General features: G+C 32.9%; 2 protein-coding genes across 4 annotated transcripts in view; one reads left to right on the top strand and one right to left on the bottom strand.

Annotated features, from left to right (window-relative positions):
- Window positions 1-1,253, bottom strand: part of LOC118182187 (ran GTPase-activating protein 1-like) — a 28,985-nt gene extending 27,732 nt beyond the window's left edge. Inside the window, exon 1 of the mRNA XM_035351504.2 lies at window positions 42-1,253. Within this exon, the coding sequence (XP_035207395.1) occupies window positions 42-1,128 (1,087 nt within the window). The 5' untranslated portion in view covers window positions 1,129-1,253. The remainder of the gene's footprint in view (window positions 1-41) is intronic.
- A 235-nt stretch (window positions 1,254-1,488) lies between these two features.
- Window positions 1,489-27,853, top strand: part of snz (sorting nexin snazarus) — a 135,690-nt gene continuing 109,325 nt past the window's right edge. The window contains exons 1-5 of one of the 3 annotated variants that reach the window (XM_035351503.2): window positions 1,489-1,868; window positions 19,598-19,816; window positions 26,316-26,488; window positions 26,697-26,828; window positions 26,946-27,118. In XM_035351503.2, coding sequence (XP_035207394.1) covers window positions 1,851-1,868; window positions 19,598-19,816; window positions 26,316-26,488; window positions 26,697-26,828; window positions 26,946-27,118 — 715 coding nt within the window. In that variant the 5' untranslated portion in view covers window positions 1,489-1,850. Of the gene's footprint in view, window positions 1,869-10,554; window positions 10,747-19,597; window positions 19,817-26,315; window positions 26,489-26,696; window positions 26,829-26,945; window positions 27,119-27,853 lie in introns of those variants that run through there. The other 2 variants (XM_085820510.1, XM_085820509.1) reach the window with 2 other exon arrangements.

The following is a 27,853-nucleotide window of genomic DNA, read 5'->3' as shown; positions in this document are numbered from 1 at the left end:
TTCAACATAAAATAATTTCATTCGTATGAATAACACCTTACCTTCATCTTCGCTTAACGTGCCAAGCTGATCAGATTTTCCGAATTCTGACATCCTTTCTATTACGAGTACGCAACCTTCATCTCCAAACTGATTACCATTTAGAACTAGCAACTCTAGAGCTGTTTTGTTCTCCATAGCATCAGCAAGTGCTTTACCACCTTCTTTGTTAATCTCATTGTAGCCAAGATAAATCTCCCTCAGGTCAGGACAACTTTCTTTTAACACTTTAGCTAATGTTAAGGCACCACCAGTTCGTATAAGACAGTCTCCGAGATTAAGCATCTGAAGTTTTTTTAATGATGGAAGACAATTGGCAATATAAAACGTACCTTTTTCGGTCAAGCTATTATCTTCGAGATTAATAACTTTCAGATCTGGATTCGAAGAGAATGCATCAGCTAAATGCTTAATACCCTCGAAATAGATGCCATTCTGAGGCATAGCAACAGATTCCAAAGTTCCAAGTTGTTTCAGAAACTTTGAAAGTGCAGTAGCTCCCTCATTTTCAAGTCGGTTACGACCGCAAACAAAAATTTTCAATTTCAAAGGAGTGCCACCCTTACGGCTGTTCTCGATGCAGTTACACATAGCATCTGCCAACATTTTTGCTCCAGATATGCCGAGTCCATTATTATTCAAATGCAGTTCCTCTAAACTGTAACAAGACGGAGACTCAAGAAGTTTAACAATTCCGATTAATCCGCGAGGGCCAAAGGCATTGTCACTTAGATCTAGTACAGCTAACCTGGCATTAGAAATCATTATACCGTTACTTAAATAACTGAGAGCTTCAGGTATCTCAGTTTTATCGCGTCTCGTAAACATATCCTTCCATAACGCTTTCTTAAAGTTTGGCTGATTTTCTAAAGCCTTAGCAATTGCTTTTGCCGCCGGTATCCCAATAGTATTTCCCTCTAATCGCAAAACAGTCATTCCTGGACAGTTCTGTATACTTTTCACAATTTCAGCAGCATCGTCTTCAGAATTTAATTTCAAAGCTCGACCGGCAAAATTTACTTCTTTATGCTCATTTTCCTCCACTGAAGCACCAGCTAATTTTTCAACTAGACTGTCTATTCCACTCATACTGTAGATAATAAATACAATATAAATTTTAAAAGTTATATTGATTTAAATTAAAATTAAGATATTAAGAACAGCGCAAGATATTACCAAAACAACAGCGCATGAGAACGTTTGAATTGATGTTGCCAGCCGCAATTCCTCTGTAAATTTTCCCGCTTTGTCTTTTTGAGCTGCGATAAAAACCAGAAATTAAACGAAGGCATTTAAAAAGAGAAAACATTCCATAAAAATTTAAACTACTGAAAATTTTAGTAATTAAGAGACATATTCTCTAGTTTATTGTGATTTTTAACACGCTTTATTCGGTGGGAAAAGTAGTTTGTGTTTAGTATCTGGCAATATGAACTTGATCAGTATTTTCTTTTCATTTTTGAAAGTTTCGATTCGATAACTCGTTTTTTCTCATATGTTATGTTGCAAAAGTAGGGTGTGTGGTTTAAAGTATTAGGTTTAATCCTTGTATCCGGGGCACACGGCATTTGGCTATTTTTATTTTCTGTTTTGTCAACCCAGAATGTGTTTCCACTAAATATTAAGTCAATGCTAATTTTTACGAAAGAAATGTATTTTGTATCATAGTTTACAAAAAAAAAATGAGCTAAATATATAATTAATGAATTGATGTATCTTCTGAAAATGTCGTCTGTGTATTTGCTTTCTGTTTTGAGAAAAAGCTGGTTCGTATTTTGATCTATGTATTAAAGTGTAAAGTTACTCATAACATGGAGAAATGGGCAAAAGTGAGTTTTTGCCTATATTATTATAATTTCTGACTATTTGAGCTCATTAAGTTTTCCAGGTTTTTTTTTAATGTACAATCATTGTCATTTCAATCTATTTATATGTGTAAGTTTTTGTCAAATAAGTAATTTTATGGGGGAATATGATATACAGTTTCATAAATATCTCTGGTATGAAATTCAACAAATTTTGATCATGTGAATCAGGGGATTTTATGAGTTCACCTTCTATATATTTTGAGGTTAATGAGGCTATATTTTGTGTAGTTATTTCTTAAAACTAATAACACGAATTAACATTAAATTTCACTCTCACCTGTATTTCTACAAAAAAAGTACGGTAAAGTGCAGAATTGCCCACTTATTTGTTTGGCGCTTTTTACAATAGTAAGAAAAATTGGATTTTTGTCAATTTTCATTAACTTTTTATGGTTGATCTTTACAATATGGTAACAGGTAGTTTGGCAACATTTTGGAGGCGATAAAGGTTACTACCTGGGACTTTGGTAATAATGTGAGCAGTACTCAGTTCCGATTATGCATTATTTTGTGTGAGGGAAATGAGAGATCATGGGATATGTCATGTGATATTAATGGACGAATTACGGTTCTTTAATCGGAAAAGGGGGGAAATCGGGAAAAAATCTGGAAATTTTGTATTTGGCTTTATTCTGTGTTGTGTGAAACAGTGTTCGTGAATTTTTGGATCCCATGGCCGTAACTAAAGTGAATTCGAAATGGGTATTTATGTATGTATTAATTTAATGTATGTGCTCATTTATATTTTAAGTAGTGTTTTTGAATTTAATTATATTTTAATTAAATGATAGTTATTTTGTGAATTTTATGTTTGTAGGAATTTGGTATACGTTTAAGTTGAAGTAAACGTGCATGGAAATAATTTAAATATTTGATACTAAGTATTTGTAATGCTTGCGGTATGAATTCGTTGGTGACGTGTATAATGTAATAGATGATTTAGAGGTAAAAGTTTTTGGATATTTTATTTATTTTATATGTGGAAATGTTCATATTTGGAAAGGGTAAATACTTTTTCGCGATCAGGTAATTTCATATATGTTCATTTTACCGGGTTTAAAGATTGAGAAAATTGTCATGTATTTTCGTGAAATTTTTCTAATTTATGAGAAAAAAGCAATGTACATGGATATAGTGAAGAGTGTGCGCAATGCCATTTTTGTGCAATTCTGGGATGTTTTTTTATGTAAAAATAAGTCGACGTGTACATGGTTTAGTAATATTTTAATTAAATGATAGTTATTTTGTGAATTTTATGCTTGTATGAATTTGGTACACGATTAAGTTGAAGTAAACGTGCATGGAAATAATTTAAATATTTGATACTAAGTATTTGTAATGCTTGCGGTATGAATTCATTGGTGACGTGTATAATGTAATAGATGATTTAGAGGTAAAAGTTTTTGGATATTTTATTTATTTTATATGTGGAAATGTTCATATTTGGAAAGGGTAAATACTTTTTCGCGATCAGGTAATTTCATATATGTTCTTTTTACCGGGTTTAAAGATTGAGAAAATTGTCATGTATTTTCGTGAAATTTTTCTAATTTATGAGAAAAAAGCAGTGTACATGGATATAGTGAAGAGTGTGCGCGATGCCATTTTTGTGCAATTCTGGGATGTTTTTTTAAGTAAAAATAAGTCGGTGTGTACATGGTTTATGTGTATGTGTTATTTTGAAAAACGCGTAAGGAGTATGGTATTGTGCACTTTTTCCCAATTTTGCAGTGAATATTTGTCATGATTAAGCAGTTTTGTTAGATAAAATTTCTAGCATAAGTGTAATTCAGCTAGTAGATTGTTGGAAGAAGTGTTCAGTAGATAAAAAGAAAAGAAACATGTCTTTACTTCGTGAAGACAAAATGGCGGCGGGGAAAAAAATAGAGGGTTGCTGTAGGAGAGTTGGTCGCCAAATTTTCGCCAAAAAAACGCCAAGTTACCATAATGTAAAGATCAACCCTTTTTATGTGAAATTAGCTTGCTTTGCACATCGATCAAAGGAGTGCACAATGCCATTTTTGTGCAATTCTGGGATGTTTTTCTAAGTGAAAATAGGTCGACGTGTACATGGATACCGAGATGTGCAATTCCTAAAAACGCGCCAAGCAGTAGTGATTCTGCACTTTCCCCCAAAAGTAAACACATCTATATTGCATAAGGTTGCTGTTGAGTAATCAAAACCCAGAAACAATCATCATAAAATTTTGCAGGACAGGAAGAGAAATAGAGATGTTAGTTTTATACTGATTTGAAGAGAACTCATTTGTCGGAAACACTTTCATTCTTCTATGTGAAATTCGAATGGTGCTTTTTCTTATAAACTGCAAAAGCAAAAAAATTTTGTTTAGAGTAGACTGAAGGGTACCCCTTGTATTATCACGAAGTTGTTGTTTCATTTATGGTAACCTGAGTAGTTGAATGTTCCGTAAATACCCTTTTTACGTAAAATTGGGTGCTCCTTTAACTTTTTAAATGAAAATTAAATCGATGTGTACATGGACAAAGTCAAGGGAGTACACAATGCCAAGTTTGTGCAATTCTCTGATGTTTTTTTAAGTGAAAATTGGTCGATATGTACATGGATAAAGAATCGCTGCTACATAAAGGCAAAATAACAACTCAAAGAATTGCACAAACTTGGTATCCATGTACCGCCAATTTTTGCCAAGGGTTATCCGTAAATATACTTTTACCAAAATTTCAGTGCTTAAATCTGTACAGTCAAAAGTTGTTAATCCGGACTCGTCGGGACTTCGGCGATTCAGGATTATCGATTTTTCCGGATTATAGATCATCGGTTTAAATCTCGTAAGATGGCATGCAGAAATTCTAAAATTAAAAATATGAAACCGTAATTTATGAAATAAAGAACAATTATGATGTAAAGGGTATCAAAATTTGCAAAAAGAAAAAGCTTAATATTTATTTGTTTACTTTATTAAACATTTCTTTCAATGTAAGTTGTTTAAGTTTTGCTTCGTTTCATGTGATAATACTTTTTCTTTAATTCTATTAAACAGACATAATTTCTTTTTCAGTTACAAAGTTCCACTGTTCAAGTCCTATAATTGCTGTGTCGAGAACACCGACTAATTTGTCAATCGAAATTTTTTCGTTTTCAATAACCTCTGTCACTTTTCTTCGCTATCGGAAGCGAATTATAATGACGAGGAACTTGTTTTAAATCATATCAAAGACGGAGCATATCGAGATGAAATACTACATTTGGTAAGAAATTATAAGCCAAATAAAATAAAAACATCTGCGCTGAAATAAGGATAGTGCTGACAGATCAACTTCCAATTCATTAAGCGCGGCGTTCCCCCCGCCGAGCAGCGTGAAATTGATAAACAGATTTCGGATTTCAAAACATACTTTCGCTTTAGATCCTTTACATATTAACAAATATATATCGGAAATTCTATTTGATATAATTGAGAGTTTAAGCTTACTTTTATAAAATTGCTCTTACAGTCTGCAAAAAATAATAAGCCGGATCCAATTCGAAAATTAAGGAACAGTGCAATCATCAACATTAACTGAAATAGATAATTAGATAATTTTAGCTTATACGTCCATTATACATAAAACGCGCACGCGAAAACGTATTCTGCACTTGCGCACACTCATATGCGCAGTCGTAAAAGGTCTTACGCGCACGCGTAAACGCCTATGCGCATGTGTCAAAGCGGCGCTTGCGCAGAAAGTTTTTAGTTTTGAGGTCCGGATTATAGATTATTCCGAATTATGGGTGTCCGAATTAACGACTTTTGACTGTATTATGTTTATGGATTTAATGGCTCATTTTTTAAATTTCATTTGGGAAATGCCAAAATTGTACGTTTTTACCTCAGCATAAAAAATCCCCTTACAGTCCATCGGGCTCAATATGTTTCTGAACACATTCGGGGGCATTGAGCCTGAGAGGCATTTCTTTATTTACTAAATTTTTTTTTGTACATAAAACATTCTTTTCTTACAGAAATCAAATGTTCTCCATTGTTATTAAACTTTCACAAGTTATAAAAATACTTAAGGGACAATGAAACAATTTTTATAATCTTGAAAAGAAACTGCAGTACAAAGTTTATAATCTGGACTCTTTGGGACTTCAGCAATTCCAGATTAGGGTTTTTCCAGAATATAGTTCATCAATTTAAATCTGGTACAATGGTACGCAGAAATTGTACAATTAAAAATATTAAACTGTAATTTATGAAATAAAGAGCAATTATGATCTAAAGGGTATCAAAATTTACAAAAAAAAAAAAAGCTTAATATTTAATTGTTTACTTTATTAAACATTTCTTTCAGTTTAAGTTGCTTCGTTTTTTTGTGCTAATACTTTCTCTTTAATTCTCTCTTCTATAAGCAGACCTACTTTCTTGTTCAGTTACAAAGTCCCACTGTTCAAGTCCTGTAATTGCTGTGTCGAGAATACCAACTAACTTGTTAATCAAAATTTTTTCGTTTTCAATAACCTCTCTGTCACTTCTTCATTATCGGAAGCGCGCATGTGTAAATGCTGGCTTTACGCGCATGCGTAGCGGACGCATGCATCAAACGCGCATGCGTAAGTTTGTGTTTTGAGGTCTGGATTATAGATCATTCCGGATAATGGACGTCCGGATTACAGACTTTGTACTGTATTTATATTAAACAAATTTTTCAAAATAACTTTTATAAAGTTGCTGTACAAGATTAATCATAGATTGAAATTTAATTAAAACTAGAACATATTCTTTCATTCATCTGATTCATTAGGAGATATCTGCCCTTTTACTTTCTCCTATAGCATGAGGGCATATGAGAGGCAGGTTGCTGTCCGACGCTTTGTGCATCATATTAGCTTAATCTTCTCTAACGAGTCTCCAAATAACATGTTTCACATTTGTATTTTTTTGGAGGTATCTGTGGCTCATCGTAATTTTGAGGTTGTTGTTCTTGGTTGGGAGCCTATCTCTTTAATTTTTGTTGTAAGTGTACTGGTATCTCAATAGACTTCAGACTTTGTTGAGCAAGTTGTGCAAGCACAAGTTCATTAGACAGTTGTTATATGAACAACCTTCTTTTAAAAGTTGTGTACCAATTAACCTACATGTATCATCTGAGAATTGATTGAAGTATTTAACATCATAAAAAAGATTACCACCATTTTACATTCCAAAACTCATTACACAAACTGAACATTTAATATACAATATCTACTCCTAACTTGGTTTCATTGTAGAAACTGATCATTTTTGTTTTCTGTTTTTTGCAGTAGAAAGTCTAATAGTTTAGCTGTCATGGAATGATGATACAAGAAGGACATTTTTGTTTTTTCTTGGAATGTACTCATAAAATATTTTATTATACAAAATTGCTAATCAAAAATTATAAATACAGTATTAAAAAATCACAGAAATCTTACTTGTCAAATTGCAACATAATCGGGTGCAAAGAGCCCATTAGATCATTTTGTCTGTCAACTGAAAATGGAGAAATATATTCACTGACTGACTTTAGGATACGCCAGTGGCACTAGAAGAGAGGAAGCTAACTGGATGGAGAAGCGGTGATGATATTTGAAGGAGACGGCAAACAAAAATGCTTGAGTTGTGCCTAGCAGATCAGATGTGCCTGACGGAGTGTTGACGTTTGAATATTTGCATACAGTAAGGTTTATTTTATCTTACTGTGTTATTTAGCCTGTTAAACTGAGGCTTACATAATATAGCAAACATAATATATGTATGTGGCCTGAGAGAGAAAAAGGGGTGAATTTGGTTGTTCTAAACACTTTTATAAAATTATTTACTTTGTGTGTATGATTGTGGAAAAGACTTGATTTTTTCTATGATCTATATTGGGTTTAGTGCCACTTGCTTTGGTTATAGTGATGAACTTTAAGAAATTTTGGGATTTGTAAATGGAAGAAATAGAAAATTTTTAAATATTATAACAAGTAAAACAAATGTTTTATTATTATTTGATAATGATACAACATTCATAAAATTCATTTTATAAATTGTATATTGTAGAAAAATTAAACCAACTTAATTAAAATTTTTAATTTATAACCTTCTAATATAGTTTTGCAGAAATATGTTACAAGTAACCCTTCTATAACATGGTAGATAGGTTCCTAGAAAATGCTGTGTTCACTGAGTGTTGTGTGAATCCATGTTGTACAAGACCGAGAGCCAGTACAAAAAGGAGGGTTACATTCCAAAAACTTATTAAAGCGAAGTATTTTTTAATTCCGCATAAATAACTTTAATTTTCGTTAAAAATATAAATGTACATACAACACAAAACAAAAAATATTATTTTAATTTAACAAAACTTTAATTAATTGCTTTGTCATTGCTCAGTATAATGAATCAAGAAAGTTTTTTCGGTGGAATGAGATTGCTTTCATTTTCAGAATTTTTTTTCTTCATTTAAAGTTTTGGCACCTTCTTCCAAAAATCTTGTTTGTGTTTTTTTCATTTTTATATCTAAAGGCTCTTGGTTCTTTATTTTCATTCGCTTTGCCTTAGCCTTTTCAATATTATCCAAAAATGTTTCTCATCACTTGAATTCATCACTGGAAGAGGATGTTAGAGACTCAGTTCAATGTCTGCAGTTTGACTGTCCTGTTTCGAATTCTCCAATTGTTCCGAGAATAATTTCATTCTTAGTTCATGGGTAGTTTTCTTTGTCTTTTTAATTTGTTCGTCATCCAAGAAAATTCGGTGTTTCGGATCTACATATATTGAACCCAGCAAGATTTCATTGTCTAGGAAACTAATTTCTCTTTTTTTCATTGAGGAAATGTTTCCTACTGAAATAAACCCTCCATTTCAGAAAGGACAATCATCCCATTCTTCCATTCTTGCCTCCTGTTAATTCTTCAGATTGCAGCTTTTTTGTGGCTATATACGATGTAGAAAGAAGAGTTTCCAATTCTGCAAGATCATTCCATGGTCTTTCTGTTAGTGAAACATTAGAGTTATCTACATCTTTTAAAAATGTTCTTAATTCTAAAAACCTCTTTATCATCAAATGTGTACTTCCTTATCGTTTTGCTTGATCAATAATTCCTCCTTTTCCTGCTCACTTCCTAAGAATGACATCAATTTTGAGAGTTCTTGCTGCTATTGCTGCTATTTGTAACTAAATGAATCAGTTTAATCAGTAATGGCAAATATCGCATCCATACTTCTCCCTTATATTTATTTATTAATATGTCAATAAAATAGAAAATAACTATTTATTAATGTGTACAGTTCATAAATAAAAATAACTTAGCTTGTCATTAATTTTTTTCAATTCATTTTAATTTCATTTCAGATTCAAAATGTCCAACAATAACTAGAGGCAGAGTCGACCAGTTTTTATCGACTCCAGCTCTGACTCCTTTTACCCCAAAATCTGCTTGATTCCGACTCCACAGCCCTGCTTCTAATAAAGTGATGTCATATGGCAATGTGCTTAGTCCAACTTGTTTTCTGATGGCAATCTAGAAAAATCATTAACAGATTTTTAAGCACAATATAGTTTGCATTCTTTCAAATTGAATTTTAAAACTTTTTTAAGACATTTTTCAACCACTTCAACTCGTTTGCCGTTTTTGATACTTTGGTATGGTGGTTAAACTTAAATTTTTTTGTTTGTAAGGTTTCCAAATTACTAGTACTTTATCTACATTATCTCTTGTGATCACTCTAATATGAAGTCACCCATGAATACATTTCATCTTTATTACTTGCATAATCGACATCTGAATAATAATATACATTTAGGTATTTAATCTTTGATAAGTTTAATTTGTATGACTTAGTTTTCCTGAGATAACAGAGCAATTTTAACGATGCTTCCAAATGTCTAATTCCAGGATTCTCTTTAAAGAGTAATAAGAAATCTATTGCATATGCGATATCAGGTGTAGTCCTAATAAGCTACAAAAACCAAACATCCAGTAGATTTCTGTTTATTCATTTCATCAATTTCTGCACGTGTAGATTGGCAATCTATTTTCCTAAGATGCCTTTGGCTATGAGAAGTGAAGTTATCAGTATCTGAAAATGTTTAGATTTTTCAAAAATTTCTTCGATGTATGTTTGATGTATAAAAGTCCTTCTGCCATTTTCTAAGAATTCAATTCTGAGTAGCTTTCTAATTCTGCCTAATTCTTTAATAATAAAAAACTTACTCAACTTTGAGATTACTTTAACTATGCAATGTTTATGTTTACTAAAATTTACATTGTAATTTGCATACAATAAGAGAATTATGTTAAGACTGTTATAAACACAAATGGGCTAGAATAGACTTTAAGGTACTCCTTGTATTATGGCGAAGTTGTTTGATTTATCGCCAAGTTGTTTCATTTATGGTAGCCTGAGTAGTTGAATGCACCTGATTACGTCACAATAGGTATGGAAACCCTATTGTGATGTAATCGAGTGCATGATTCTGGGAAATTTTGAATCATGGAATGTTTTGTAAGCATTTTTGTGGTGTGTGTTGGTTTGATTCTTTAGACGGTAGAATGGCCGAATGTAGTAAGATTAATTTGAAGTTTCTCTACGATTTGGAGCGAAAGGGGAAAAGAGCTTTTATTGACTGGTGTGTAAATAAAGGTTTACTTAGTAGCCCTTATAAGTAAGTGTCTTGTATGTAGGAAGGATTATGCATCTAGTCGAACGTAAAAGCCGTTTAGATGGATTTGTAGGAAGAAAGGTTCAGATGGTCACTATGTGAAGCGTTCGATCAGAAAGAGTACCTACTTGAAAAAAGTCATTTGAGTATGATTGATATTTTGATTTTTACGTGGCTCTGGGTGTACGAAGCGAACTCGAAAATCATGGTAAGTGAATATTTGCTTTTGGTAGTGCTTAAATGTTTGTTTTTCCTTTTTTATGTTATTTTATTGTTGCGTTTAAAATGTATTTTTTGTTTGCCTATGTTGTAGAATTGGGTGCTCCTTTGACTTTTTAAGTGAAAATATATCGACGTGTACATGAACAAAGTAAAGGGAGTGCACAATGCAAATTTGTGCAATTCTGGGATTTTTTCAAGTGAAAATAGGTCGACGTGTACATGGATAAAGTTAAAAGAGTGCGCAATGCCATTTTTGTGCAATTCGGGGATTTTTTTTTTTTTTTTAAGTGAAAATAGGTCAACGTGTACATGGATAAAGTCAAAGGAATGCGCAATGCCATTTTTGTGTAATTCAGGGATTTTTTTTTTTTTTTTTTTTTTTTTTTTTTAAGTGAAAATAAGTCGATGTGTATATGGATACAGAGTTTGTGCAATTCTTTGTCTTGTTATTTTGGCAGCTAATCTTTGGAATATGGTAACAGGTAGTTTGGCAACATTTTGGTAAGGCAATAAAGGTCACTAGCTAGGACTTTAGCAGTGCACATGGATCAAGAGTGTGCGCAATGCCATTTTTGTGCAATTCTGGGATGTTTTTTTAAGTGAAAATAGGTCCCTGTAAACATGAATACTGTGTATGTGCAATTCTTAAAAACGCAGTAAGCAGTGGGCGATTCTGCACTTTCTTCCAATTTCGCAAGTAATCTTCATCATGATTAAGCACTTTTGTTCCATAAAAGTTATAGCATAAGCGTAATTCGGGTAGCAGACTGTTGGAAAAAAATGTTGAGTTAAAAAAAAAAAAAAACATGCCTTTACTTCGTAAAAACAAAATGGCTTCAAAAAAAACTAGCAGGTTGCTGTAGCAGGGTTGGTCGCCAAGTTTTCGCCAAAAAATCGCCAAGTTACCATAATCCAAAGACTAACCATTTTGGCTTTGTCCAAAAATCGCCGCTTCGCGAGCTAAAACAACAAGTCAAAGAATTGCACAAAATTGGTATCCATGTACCGCCAAAAATCGCCAAGTTTCGCTAAGGGGTACCCTGAACTATACTTTTACCCACAAATGCAGTGTAGTATTTTCTTGAAATTTAGATTTTCTGAAGTATTTTTGAGTTCACAAAATCATTTTGGGCCGTTTTGATGCCGAGCATAAATGGCCTTGTGTAATAAACACATTTTTCTCTTCAATAAATCCTTTACATATATTTTTTCATTTAACTTTGCATGTAAACATTTGTTTTTTATATTTAATTGACAGTTAGCTCATCCATATGAACATACTAGTACTATTGTAAAAAATAGTCTTAAGATTGAAAAATTAAATGCAAGACTGTAAACATATCAAAATCTTTGTGTGTTTTCTGCCTGAATCCCTGTGTGACAAGACACGCCTTATATCTAGCCACGTCATTCTTTCATTTCTTTTTTAGTGTGTAGATCCATTTGTTTCCTAATATGTTTTTCCTCTCTGCCTTCTAAGCTAATTCCCAAGCTTAACATTTTTCATTTTATCAGTTTCTTCCCTCATTGCTGTATTCAATTCTGAGGCTTATGCAGATATCCATGCTTTAAAATTTCGTGAGATAAAAATTTCTACAGAATTTGCCACCTCAGATACGGAACTAACTATCCACTTTGTCTACAAAATTAAACTTTTCCAGAGTATTTATTTTTACCACTTAAGTCAAACAATTCTTTCTCAAGTTTATTGTTTCTAACCTCACAGTATTTTGCAGTGTCGTTATGGGATCTAAAATGAGCATTTGTTCCTTTTGTATATAGTATTATATACATATATATGTCTCTGTCCTATCTGGCGTGTTAGGTGCTTTTCTTTGTCAAATTAGGTCTGAAACTTCTATCAGTATTGATTTATCGTCTAATGACTTATTTCTTCTACAGAAGTTTCCTAAGTTTTCGTCCCAAATGCTATCTGCTGCATTCTTTCTTTCACATATATGCATATGCATACACATGCACGTGCATGCATGCATACATACATAAGTACGTATCTGAATCCAGTACCAATAACAGAAGATTACCAAAATACAATCAAAAGTCGTTAATTCGGACACCCATAATTCGGAATGATCTATAATCCGGACCTCAAAACTAAAAACTTTGTGCACATGCGCCACGTTGACAGATGTGCATAGGCGTTTACGCGTGTGCGTAAGACCTTTTACGACTGCGCATATGAGTGTGCGCAAGTGCAGAATACGTTTTTGCGTGCACGTTTTATGTATAATGGACGTATAAGCTAAAATTATCTAATTATCTATTTCAGTTAATGTTGATGATTGCATTGTTCCTTAATTTTCGAATTGGATCCGGCTTATTATTTTTTGCTGACTGTAAGAGCAATTTTATAAAAGTAAGCTTAAACTTTCGATTATATCAAATAGAATTTACGATATATATTTGTTAATATGTAAAGGATCTAAAGCAAAAGTATGTTTTGAAATCCGAAATCTGTTTATCAATTTCACGCTGCTCGGAGGGAGGAACGCCGTGGCGGGCGCATAATGAATTGGAAGTTGATCTGTCAGCACTATCCTTATCTTCAGGGCAGGTGTTTTTATTTTATTTGGCTTATAATTCCTTACCAAATGTAGTATTTCATCTCGATGTACTCAGTCTTTGATATAATTTAAAACAAGTTCCTCGTCATTATAATTCGCTTCTGATAGTACAGAAAGACACACAGAGGTTATTGAAAACGAAAAAATTTCGATTGACAAATTAGTCGGTGTTCTCGACACAGCAATTATAGGACTTGAACAGCGGAACTTTGTAACTGAAAAAGAAATTATGTCTGTTTAATAGAATTAAAGAAAAAGTATTATCACATGAAACGAAGCAAAACTTAAACAACTTACATTGAAAGAAATGTTTAATAAAGTAAACAAATAAATATTAAGCTTTTTCTTTTTGCAAATTTCGAAACCCTTTAGATCATAATTGTTCTTTATTTCATAAATTATGGTTTCATATTTTTAATTTTAGAATTTCTGCATGCCATCTTACGAGATTTAAACTGATGATCTATAATCCGGAAAAATCGATAATCCTGAATCGCCGAAGTCCCGACGAGTCCGGATTAACGACTTTTGACTGTATCAAAGAGGTTAACCTCTCTCCATTTGTGGCAAACCCAGAATGCAGGTAAAAGAAGTCTTTTTGTTCCTGTTCCTGGTATTTAACACGCAAGTAGTTGAATGAACAGAATGCTCGGAGAAGAGTTGTAAGTAATGCAAATTTCAGTCATATTAATTATTGGACCTCTGTCTGGATTTTGTTCTTTAATTTTCTTAGATGTGTGCTTTGAAAAAAGATATTTCTTTTTCAAGTCAGTCAATGAGAAGCAGGTAGTCTACATTTTGCTGTACTGCTTACATTATTGCCAAGTTGTTTCATTTGTGGTAACCTGAGTATTTTACGGTGTATGTTAGGAAACACTATCATGATGTGATTTGTTATTATGCATGATAATGCTGAATTTGATTGTTGGGAGACTATTCCTTTAGTCGTATTTTCTACATTGAGTGTCGGTTAGGAAATATGCTGCTTATTTTGTGTTTTACAGCGTAAAATGGCCGCCCGTGGTAAGATTAACCAGAAATTTCTGTACGTTGTGGAATGAATGGAAAACAAAATATTCATTGACTGGTGTGTAAATGAAGGTTTAATCGTAATTCAAAATCATATCTGATTGTCTTTCTGATTATGACTTTGTTCACCTCTCAGTAAATTACGCAATGACATTTAAGGATTCGGAAACCAGAGCTCATATCAATGCTAGCAAAGTTATGCGAGGTGTAATAAAAAAGGGATTTTCAAAAGAGATGTCACCGACTGTCCGATACTATGGAGGATATTTTCTATTCTTACTTTTGTGAATTTCTGTGGTGATGGCAGTATACAGATTACATATTCTAGATAATTTTAAGATATAATTCGGATAATTTTAAGCAATTTTTGAATGCAGTTTAGGGATTCTTTGTGCCGCACACCGAAGATACAGAAATTTCTAAATAAGGTAAGCTGATATTTCCTACTTGTACTGAGCTGATTAGTACAAAAAGGATTATTTCCATTTTTACGTTCCTTGTTTTATTTTGCTTTAAAATGCAGTTTATTGAGATTATAATTTTTTAATATTTTGGATGCCATTTTTCTTGGGAGGGTGTTGAGCATAAACAGGAATAGTGCCAAAAATATGGCCAATTTTCGCCAAAGGGGGACCCTAAAATATATTTTTCCATAGGAAGCTTCTGTCCAAAGATTCATTCTCAACAAATAAATTCTCATTTGTTGAGCAGTTTTTTTTTTTTTCCCCTTTAAGGCAAATTCTAACTATTGACAGTGATAATCCCTTTTCTTTGTGCTCTATAGTCCATTATCTTCCAAAACAGTCTAGGCTATGATGCCAGTTCAAGATTTTTTATTCTTGTGCCTTTTCTCTAATTCTTCCTGTTCAGATTTCTGCTACCAAATGCATCTTTCGTCAACTTGAAGTTCTCTAGCTGCAGCCTGACATTCAGTTTTTAACACTTTCTTCATTACTGAAAGCTTAAAAACATCTGTCTAACTTTTTTCTTTGATCAATAGTAATAATTTTTAAAATTCAATAATTTCGAATGGTAAAGCACTGTAATGGATAAGCAATAAGCAACCACAAAGCAGTGAGACACATATAAAAATAAAGACTGAACATGGCAAAATAAAAGTTCTTGTGGTCATTAAGAAGACAGTCATCAGAAAATGCACATGAAACTGTGGAGTTCAGCAGAAAATACATGCATTATGTCTTCATTACTGATGGATGTGCACTGAGTGCATTGTACTGTAATTACCGTAATTTCCGGAAGAAAGGCCGCATCAGCGTAAACGCCGCACTCGAGAAAAATGGCGGGAAAAAAATTAAAATTACACAGAAACGCCGCAATAGATTAAATTGCGCGTGACATCGTCGTGGGCCGTATAGATGAAAAACTCAACCTAAGTCCTGATATATGACATACCAGTTAAGAAAAATGCATGAAATGAAACCATAACTCAAAAATAAATTAAAGGTAAGAAATGTATAGCTTCTGTGCCATTTAGGTGCTATTTTCAAAAATTTTCTGCTCCCTTCTTACTTGAAAACTATCCAACAAATACTTGTACCCAAACTGATGGGATCTGTATCTGGCAGAATGCCAAGAAAAATCGATTCATGCTGAAGGGGAAATAGGTCAGTTTTTTATTGTGAGGCAGGTGGAGTGGTGTCTGCCTTTGAAAAAAGTTGCAGAAAAGGCAGGGGTGGGGAGAGGATGGGTCCTGGAAGATTCATCCAATGGCAGAGGAGAGAGACTATTCAAACTGATGAGAATGTTGATTTGAAAGGGGGAAGAATGTTATTGTTCTGAGATCGGATTTAGGGTGAATAAGTGAATAAGGCATGTAAGTCGGTTCAAGGGAAAGAATGTTAACAAAATAACATTCGCAAAAAGCAACTGAGTGGTCTTTTGTGTGGGAACAGCACCAGTCTATGCACAAGGCCATCCAAACTATGTACAATGACCATCATAGGAAATATTTTATTTTTAGTGCACCTAAACGTCGCATGGGTAGAAACGCCGCACCCGCTGAAAATTTAAGTTTTAAACACGTAAACGCCATGGCGTTTCTTCCGGAAATTACGGTAAGCTGGTTCATGTGTGATCACCTGAGCAAGCCGAGTGCTCATATCAGGCTAAAATGTCACAGTGAATTCTGCGTTTACTGTTTCACTTGTGCATATCTTGCGATCTAAACTAGCAAAAGTTATAAAGACAGAGAAAAAATATAAATCCTTCAAATATGTCATGCATCTAAATTTTGAACTTCTAAACATATGTAAGTTGCAGCTTATCTACCCGAATATATGGTACAGTCAAAAGTCTTTAATCCGGACTTGTCGGGACTTCAGTGATTCCGGATTATAGATCATCAGTTTAAATCTGGTAAGATGGCATGCAGAAATTATAAAATTAAAAGTATGAAACTGTAATTTATGAAATAAAGAGCAATTATGATCTAAAGGGTATTACATTCGCAAAAAAAAAAAAGCTTAATATTTATTTGTTTACTTTATTAAACATTTCTTTCAACGTGTGCATGCGTAAAGCATACATTACGCATAGTTGAAATTAGAAAATTGCAACCAGAAAACTATTTGATGTGTATTCGTGATTATTTATAATGATGAGGAATTTGATTTAAATCATATCAAAGACGGAGTACATCAGGATGAACTACTACATTTAGTAAGGAATTATAAGCCGAATAAAACAAAAACATCTGCCTTGAAGATAAGGATAGTGCTGACAGATCAACTTCCAGTTCACTGCGCGCGGCGATGTCCTCTCCCCCTCCCTGCAGAGCAGCGTGAAATTGATAAACAGATTTCGGAATGGTTAGAGAAACAAAGGATATGCCTTTATCCATTTTTGCAGCAATTGCACTTTTTGTTTGATGGACATTGAAACATGCTTTCGCTTTGTAGATCTTTTGGCAGCTCCAGAATCGAAAACTCTTTTGATATAATCGAAAGTTCAAGCTTATTTTTATGAAAGTGCTCTAACAGTCTGCAAAAAATAATAAGCCGCATCTAATTAGAAGATTAAGGAACAACACAATCTGCAACATTAACTGAAATAGATAATTAGATAATTTTAGCTTAGCTTATACCATCCGTTATACATTAAACGTGCATGCGTAAATGAATGCATGCGCAAAAAGTTTGTATCTTTGAGGTCCAGATTAAGGACTTTTGACTGTACTTGATAACATCATTGGTCAATCAGCTGTGACCATGTCAGTTTGGCATCAACTAGTCTCTGATAAATTTGCATGAGGAGGAGAAAACCTGGAGCCAGTGTAATTTATCATTAAATCTCTATTATTTTAGAATGGGGAGATCAATATCTCTTCCAAAAAAAGAGTGTTTTATTATGGATGTTTATTGCATTTTTTTAATTTTGTTAATTTATTGCTGCTTTATGTGCTTCTCAATACACTGCCATTTTTGAAAATGGCTATTGTCTTTCACATCATAGCTTGGCAAAAATTAGTCAGTAACAGTTGGTGACTTTTTGAGAGCGAAAATACCTAAATTTTGTTTGCATCACTCTTTCACTTCTGTAAACTGTCTTGAAACTTTGTCAAGGTGGATGTACTAATACGCAATACCTAAAAAAATTGTGCTGCAGGACATTCATATGCTTTCTGGCAAAAATATTTTCAGTTTAAATTGCTTTCATAAATTTTATTTTGTAGTTAAACTATAAAGTATATTTACGGGTACCTCTTGGTGAAAATTGGCGAATTTTGGCAGTACATGGATACCGAGTTTGTGCAGTTCTTTGAGTTGTTATTTTGGCTTTGTGTAGCGGGCGATTTTAGCGCCAAAAATCGCCGCTACACAAAAGCAAAATAACAAGTCAAAGAATTGCACAAACTGGGTATCCATGTACACACTGACCTATTTTCACTTAAAAAAAATCACAGAATTGCACAAACTATACATTGCGCACTCCCTTTATCCATGTCAAGACCCCTTTATCAATGTATTTTTAAGTGATATATTTTCACTTAAAAAGTCGAAGAAGCACCCAATTCTACAGTAGAGGCAAACAAAAAATACATAATCTCAATAAACTACATTTTAAACCAAACAATAAAATAACAAAAAAAAAAAAAAAAAAACCTTATGCATCAAAGCCCTACACAAAGCAAATATCCACTTACCTTATTTAGAAATTTCTTCATCTTCAGTCACAAAAAATTCCTTAACAGCATCTAAAAACTTCCTAAAATTATCTGAACCCGAATCCATATATTGGCATCTCCACATAAATTCACAAAAATAAGAGTAAAAAATATCCTCCGTAGTTCTGGACTGTCCGGAAAATGGCTACTAAGTAAACCTTCATTTACACACCAATCAATTAACCTTTTAACTGTCAAGTTATTTTGATGATTTGGGTGCATAAATTGTCAATTTTTTTTAATTCCAAAAATGAAAGTTTGCCTCACAATCAAAAAAAAAAAAAAAAAAAAAAACTGTGCACCTTGAACTTTAACCTCTATCCTTTGAAACCTTCAGTAAAGTCCTGCCATCTGTTGAATTGAAGCCGAAATAAACTTCTCACGATATATATTTGGGTATAACACTACGATGCACTCAAAAAAAAAAAAAATTAGCCTGAGCGGTGTTTGGGCTTGACATTTTGAAATACCAGTGCTGTGCCCGAGGTTATTTCGGCCATTGCAGTTAAAAGGTTAATGCTCTTTTCCCCTTTCGTTCCAAATCGTACTGAAACTTCAAATTAATCTTACTATATTCAGGCATTCTACCGTCTAAACAATCCAACAAGCAATGTATTTCCTAACCAACACACACCCATACAAAACACCCCAGAATTCAAAATTTACCACAATCATGGCAACTGATTACATCATAATAAGGTTTCCATAACCTTCAACTACTCGGGTTACCATAAATAAAACAACAACTTGGCAATAAATGAAACAACAACTTGGCGATAATGCAAGGGGTACCCTTCAGTCTACTCTAACCAACTATACTTGTTAAAAATTTAGACATTGCTAAGCAAACTTTTTGTTCAAATTTTATGTATTTGTAGGCAACTGTTTTAAAATATGTAGTAATTCTGATCAGTTTTTTTTTTTTTTTTTTTTTTTTTTTTTTTTAATCTAAATATGAAAACTGATTTCTGTATACCTGAACCATAAAAAATCTTTTTGGGTTAACTAAATTATTTATTAAATGTATATTTTTTCCCTTTTAGGTTTGCATTGGAGTGCTCAGCATTTGTATCATTGCTCATCTTTTTAGTGTTTTTATTCCAGCTCTTAAGTTTATATATTATTCATTCTATATATCTGGAAAGTTGCTTCTCTTCCTTATTGCTGTAGTAAATGGATTAGTATTAAGCTTAGAAGTTGAACCGTATGTACGCAAAAGACTCAGACCGCAGCCTAACAAAGACATTATACAAAAAACACAGGTAAATGCTTTTAATAGTTTGGTTATGCAAATACTACATTTATTTAAAAGTAGAAAAAATTATGTTTTTTAAGAATCAAATAAGAATGATTGACTCTTAAAAGTGTTCCTATGTATACATGTGTGTGTGTGTGTGTATATATATATATGATATACATAATAATTTATAATAAGAAAACTTTCCATATACTATCTCCAAGAAACACAAATTCAATTTAAAACCATGAATGAAAAAATTTTAAGTCTGAAACACTCTCCATTAATTTAGTTGTTGTTAATTGATGGTAGATTGGTTTATCCCCTTGATAAGTTGATTAATCTGCGATCAAGGAGGTATATCCCTTTGATAAGTCGATTAATCTGCGATCAGTGACAATAGCTACTTTTTCAATACTTAAAATTTACTTTTGGTTTTGGTATTTTTGCGATTAAAGATTTTTCTAATCAGATTTTGTAAACAAGGAGATTGAAATTACTTCTTAAAGTACTAATTTAAATTCTGACTAAAAAATTTTTCATGGTTTTAAATTGAATTTGTGTTCTTTGTAGATGGTATATGGAAAGTTCTCTTATTATAAATTATTATGAATTATTGGTTTATTACTTTGCAGCTTTAGTACAAGACATAGGCTTTTTAATTTACTTTTAATTACTTTATTTGTATACCTATATGGTACTTGCGGAAAATCCCGTCGACCACAAGAGACGGCGCCAATAATGCTAAACCAAAAAAAAGAAAAAACCATTTACTAAATACAATAAAAAATATTCTATTCTTATTTTTCTTTTAAATTTATTATATTATTATTTATTTATATTTAATTTTTAATTAAAAATTTCCATTTTTTTTTATTAAGGAGATATACTGTAAGAGCAATTATTTTCGTTAGGTGCCATTAACAAATTTTTTTGAGGCCAATAAAATTCCATAACTTTGCAAATATTTAACAGCATGCTGTTCTGCAGTAGGCAGGTCCCAAATTGTAATCTTTTTTTTTTTTTTTTTCGAAAATGCGTGATAAAGGGGAAAAAAAGTATTTACTCAAGAATAATAACTAACACATATAATCAAGGTTACACCAAACCCAGCTTGTTTGAAGAAGACTTTTCCATTTTTGGCAAAAAGTTGGATAGTTTGGCATCTTTCCTTTAACAGGCAAAAATGGTCGAAAATCCCGTCGATATATATATATGTCATTATGATTTTAGAATAGAGAGGAAGAATTATTGTTTTTAGTTATATTATAATTCTGATTCATATAATTTTATCTTACATATTCCCCCCTTCAAAAGAAAAAGGCGTAGCGACAGAGAAGCCTTTTTAAAGAGAAAGAGTTAAAACACTAGCAAATGAAAAAAATAAAAATAAATAAATCATAAAATTTTTGTCCTGTAAAATATTTATAAATATCAATTTTTTTAAAAATAAATTTTTAATTTTTAGAGTCCTATTGAATTTTTCAGCATTTCAGCCCAAAAGTCTTTTTGTTTGAGGATTCACATAATCATAATTCTTCAGGGAAGGTTCTTGTTATCACAGAGTATCACAAAATAAAACTTTTATATAATCATTACTTATAATTAAATATAATACACATAAATATTTATGATACTTATTTCCATACTGATAAATTATAATTTAACATCATAAATAATAGGATTAAGATTTTCAGAATTTATGGTTTCACCGTTATCATCTTTCATTTACAATTCCTGATTTTACCAAACTGGAAGCCTCGCAATACTTCTAAACAAACATATCCATCAATAGGGCTGTCCTCTTGAGCTAACCAGTGTGTTCTCTGCACTGGTTGCCCAGGGTGCCTAGACAGTTACTTGAAAAGGCCTCATATGTAAGATAAAATTATATGAATCAGAATTATAATATAACTAAAAACAATAATTCTTCCTCTCTATTCTAAAATCGTAATAACTTATCTGCATTGCGTCATTCAAATTAATCATGCGATCTTACGTAACCGTTAATACCAGATGCCTCTTGCAAAGAATATGTATTGTTTGCCTCTTGACATTCTTTGCCTCTTGACAACCAATCGCCGCATTGTAAACCAAAACTTTTCTCTTCGCGTGCTTCCATCTTTCATAACTACGCACTTCAGCTTTTGCTCTCTACTTTGCTAAGATGTAATTTCGCTGGCTTGCTTTCTATCTCAGCAATATCAAAAATGTAAATCTTCTGTGGAAAGGCATGACTAGAGTTCCAAGTGATTGTGGCAACAAATATCAGTTGCAAATAAAAATGGAATTAAAACTGCCTCGACTGCCAAGTTCTTTAGATCACCGATCTACAGTGTTCCGTCTTTTCCTTTGCTTTTATTATGACAATTAAGCCGGTAGAATTCGAACCTACACGGGGAAACCCCAATGAATTTCAAATTTTCTCAAAACAAATTGCAGAAATTTTAACCAAAGTTGAAATGAAAACTATAGAATCGCAGCATATTAAATAATTTAGTTCCTGAGCTAGATTCACACAAATGTAATAATTTTTGAGCTGTTGAAAAAGTGGAAGTGCAAATAATTTTCTGTCGCACATACTTGCAAACACTAACTCAGATCGACCTTGAACCCGCTGTAATGCTTAATTCCTAAACGGTAATTCACTGATGATTTCCTTTTCACTAGGCATTTGAACTCCTCAATTTATCGAGAGATTACTTTCAATCTGTAAACACTACGCGTGATTATTTTTTTGAAGCACTTGCAAAACACCACAGCAGAAGAATGATCTGTTATTTTTCAAACACTGAAAAAACAAACTTGATGATTCACTTCTTTCACATTATCTTGGATTTATCACAAAACAATGATTTGAAGAGCTGAATTAAATTTTCCGTTGAGGTTTCAGGCTGCAAGAAACTATCCTGCCGGCTTAATTGTCATAATAAAAGCAAAGGAAAAGACGGAACACTGTAGATCGGTGATCTAAAGAACTTGGCAGTCGAGGCAGTTTTAATTCCATTTTTATTTGCAACTGATATTTGTGGCCACAATCACTTGGCACTCTAGTCGTGCCTTTCCACAGAAGATTTACATTTTTGATATTGCTGAGATAGAAAGCAAGCCAGCGAAATTACATCTTAGCAAAGTAGAGAGCAAAAGCTGAAGTGCGTAGTTATGAAAGATGGAAGCACGCGAAGAGAAAAGTTTTGGTTTACAATTCGGCGATTGGTTGTCAAGAGGCAAACAATATATACTCTTTGCAAGAGGCATCTGGTATTAACGGTTACGTAAGATCGCATGATTAATTTGAATGACGCAATGCAGATAAGTTATTACGATTTTAGAATAGAGAGGAAGAATTATTGTTTTTAGTTATATTATAATTCTGATTCATATCATTTTATCTTACATATATATATATATATATATGGTACTTACAGAAAATCCCGTCGACACACAACTTATCAAGGGGATATACACACACATATATATATATCCATATGTAAGTAAGAAAAATAAAGAATATATAAAAGATTAAATTGGCAACGCAAATTTCCCTTCTCAATTCTAAAAATAGTAACCACTCCCTACACTCTGTGATTTCGAGACTATTCTACGTTATATGGTTCTTAACGTAATTACGATGATGTAAATGGAACTAAAACTCAACCAGCCAATAGTAATTTTACAGCAGTATTAACTGTCCAATCAAAATGATTTGAAAATCAAAACCAACTCTCTGACTTGAGATTTCATTCTGAACATTGCGCATATGCTTTCCATGCTTTAGCCTAGCTACACTGCTGTCTGTCTGCTGCTGCTTTCTTGCTACAAAGTTATCAAAAATGTAAGCCTTTTGGAACAGTCACATTTAATCTGCCAACTTGTGTGTAGCTGTAACATGTTGCTGGAAATAAAACTTAAGATTTAATCTGCATTCGCCTCCCATTTCCTAGTCATTATGGATCAACACTTCTACACAATCAAAATTCCTCCTCCTGCTCTTCAGTTACTTCTGATTTTGTTTTTATTACATGTTTGTATATACATATATATATATGTGTGTGTGTACATAATTACATTTATTGTTTGAAATGTTTGGTTTTAACATTTTAAAATTCTTTGTTACATTTATATAAGTATTTGAAATATATTAATTATGAATTCCAATTTTTGGTCTTTGTGAAATATTAGTTCTAAATTTCTTACTTTAAATATGTACACATATAGAGAGAGACAGATATAATAAAAATGAGTAAATTAAAATTCTAATTTTGATTTTTAATAATCTATGATTTCTAAATTTTTATTTTATTATTTCTCCTTCCCATCCATTTCGGGTAGTAGTAACTACACTGGTTATCATAAATTAAGGAAAAATCACAAAAATAGCGATAACTCCCTCACAAATAAGCCAAACCGTGTAAAATTTGAATATCTTGCCAAGTAAGAGTAGCTGAGTAAAACTGCGATATGCAAATTAGTGGCGCTGCTTTCGGAATACGTCATCTGCGAGGAGCATAAAAGTCCATGGTTGAGAGCAAGCCCACATATTTCACTGTGATGGTGACATCAGAAATCTGAGATAGCCAATTCGTAACAATGACCTCCAGGCATCATTTGCCTGCAGAACTGCGATGGAAAACCATTGGGAGACTAGAGGCAGGACAAAGTCAAACAGAAGTGGCCAGATGGCTAAATGTGAGTCCTTCTGTGGTTCATAGACTTTGGAGGCAATTTGAAACCACAGATTTGGCATCTAGGAGGTTCAGCCAAGGACGAACTGCTACGACGAGCACCAATAATCAATATTTGACATTATGTGCACACAGGAATAGACCTGCTACTTCGACTCTTCTTAGGTCCTTCCCTGCTGCAGTCACCAGAAGGTTCGTGTCAACATCAACTGTGCATAGAAGGCTTCACGAAGGTGGTCTGTACGTGAGGCGACCAGCCATTTGTGTGCCGCTCACATCACGCCATAGGAGGGACCATTTTCAGTGGGCATGACAACATGTCCACTGGACGCCTGAACAATGGAGGGCAGTTCTCTTTACGGGTGAGTCCAGGTTTAGTCTAGAAAGCGATAGTAGGCGTTATTTGATATGGAGAGAACCTGGAACCCGTTATCACCCGGCAAACATCTGTGAAAGAGATGAATACAGAAGGGGCAGTGTCTGTGTTTGGGATGGCATCTCTATGGGTGGACGCACAGACCTCCATGTCTTTCCAAGGGGAACCGTGAATGCTCAGATTTATAGAGATGACATCCTTGATGTTTATGTGTGCCCATATGCTGGGGCAATAGGTGATGCTTTCCTGTTACAGGACGACAACGCAAGACCACACAGGGCTCGCATCGTAGAAGATTATCTTCAACAGGAAACAATTATGTGCATGGAGTGGCCAGCTCGATCCCCGGACTTGAATCCTATCGAGCACGTTTGGGATGCTTTAGGGAGACGTCTATGTGCTCTCAATCCGCCCCCTCAAACCCTTGTCGCGCTTGTAACTGCTTTGCAAGAGCGATGGCTCTCGCTTCCTATGGAACAGATAGACCGCATAATTGAAAGCATTACACATTGCTGTATGTGCTGTATTGCTTCTAGAGGCGATCATATTCCATATTGAAGGTATTTTTCCTATAGCAAACTGACACCTTTGATTTGTTCATTTTATACATGTGTTAATTTCTATACTACCACATTTATCTGGTAATTTCTTTTTATGTTATTTGATACCTTACTATGTGTTGCATATTGTGGGTAAGTTTCATTAAATTCTACATGTAACTTTTTTAGTAATCGTGATTTTTCCTTAATTTATGATAACCAGTGACTTGTGATAAATCTTTTGAAACCGCATTATTTCAAAATTAATTGCTGCCTTATAAATCTTGCATATACTAAATTTATTTATTTTTACAGAATTTATTTATTTTTGAAAATCCTGCCTACTTTTTTTAATCATTAAAATGCATCTTTTCTGTATTTTATTTAAGAAAATGAATGAGATAAATTTATATAGCATTCTTTGGTACTTTTCAGGTATATACCTGTCGTACATTAAACACACCATGAAATGTGTTAAATTAAGCACACACAAACAAGTAATTTGGGCCACATATAGTGTTATGATTGGTTCTCAGTATGCATTTGGTGTCTCTTTCATAGGCGCCAAAAAGCATGGCAGGCACATAATGAAAAAGTATCAATTCTTCATTGTGTATAACTGTATTTTATAGTAAATACGTAACATTACTTAGTTACTGTATCTTAATTTAGTCACCAAGAATGTTTGGTAAGTGAAATTGCTTCATATTATCAAGGAAAATCAAAGAAAATTCATGTAAATTAAAAACTGAATTTTAGTTTAATCATGATATGTACCATTTTAAGATTAAATTATTTGAAGCCTGATATTTATTAAACTTCCTAGAAATGGAGAAGTAATTTGTTTAATGTGAGTAAAGGCAATGATATTTTTCTTTATTTTATGTATTTTTTTATGAATTTATGACTGTTATTTATTTATAGGAAAAGCTTGTGGATCTTAAAGCAACTCCTGGAAAAGTAAAGGGTACTCCATTAGTTTCTCGCAATGTCGATGATGTTATTGATGAGCTTATTTCACTTCTCTTGAGAGATTACATATCATCATGGTATGGATATGTTGTGAAACATCCAAGTGTATTTTGCAAGCAACTCAGGTATTTATTAATTGTTAATTTTATGCTAAACGTACATTTCAGTTTTATTTATTGATTTATTAGCTTAACTCCATTTTCTTTCTATTTGTGTATTGCCACAGACATGGCAGGATAATGAAAGCATACTATTTAGTCGACCATCAAAATAATTTCTTTTTAGGCTTTAGCAATTGAAATTATGTTAAGATTTGATGCTTTTCTTATGTAGGGATCCCATTCGACAAATGTTATTCACATTCAGGAATCAGTGTCGAAAAATGGATGATGTCAAGTTATTCACTAGTGATTTTGTTAGTATAGTTACTGATCATTTGCAGTGTATAAAAGGTGCTATTATAAAGTAAGTATTGATCTAAATATAATTGTCTTGAATTTGTTTTATTGCTTTTCTACTTTTGTAGATTTTATTATTTACTGTATGCAACTCTAGTTCAATCATAATTTCTTTCATTTCTAGCCCAGCTGAAAAAATTGTGCCGTATAAAGTGTATTCTTTTCTGTCTTACAAAGAAGCTGAATTAGATTACCTTAGAGAAATTTCTGAGTTCTTATTAATTACTTTGCTTCCTCCTGAATATGGTAAAAATCCAGCATTAAGGTGTCTGTTGCGTGAAGTGTTTGCTGTTACAGGTGAGTTCCTTTTTACTTCCTTGTAAGAAGTAGAAAGGAAGTATTGTAATCCCGACTGATTTCGGGTATCATATTTCAGAAAATATCCATTTTGACCGCTATTGAATGCAATTTAACAATGTTTTTGCATGACATCTCTATGTAAGGACAGAATAAATTACTCTTTTTCCCCAAATGAATTATAAAACTGATTTGAAATGGATTCAAAAGAGAATTTTTTGTGTCATCTTTACGTACGTATATATCTCGCATAACTCAAAAATGAGTAGCCTCAGAACGTTGAAATTTTGTATGTAGGACATGTAGATGTGCACCTCCTAGTTTGGTTGCAATCGCCTGCGCCAAAAGTGTGTGTATATATATCCACTCTGTTACTTGGCTCAGTGAGCTCAGTTTCTTTATTCTTATATGGGTACTTTTTCATTTTGCCAGAGCAAATCTCTCCAAGCAGACTTTATTGGCAACAACACAGTATGCATATACAAAATATTAGTTCTAAGGATTTTTCATTTTGAAGGCATAAACATTTTAATATTGTTTAAAATTTTATAAAAAGGCAACAAATAAGGACAATAAATTTGTAAAACGAAATTAATTTAAGAATTTACTATGCTTTCATAGTACAGCATCCTGATTTGCTGGTTCATATCATGTGACCAGAAGTGATCTCATCTCACGTTAACTACACTACAAAAATCTAATTCTCTTATTAATTTCAAGTTATCCAGTTATTAC

The sequence above is a fragment of the Stegodyphus dumicola genome, chromosome 7 (genome assembly GCF_044657685.1).
Source record: "Stegodyphus dumicola isolate Sdum_Otavi_A_Nest chromosome 7, ASM4465768v1".
Lineage (NCBI taxonomy): Eukaryota > Metazoa > Arthropoda > Arachnida > Araneae > Eresidae > Stegodyphus > Stegodyphus dumicola.
This window is presented reverse-complemented; position numbering and strand designations above follow the sequence as displayed.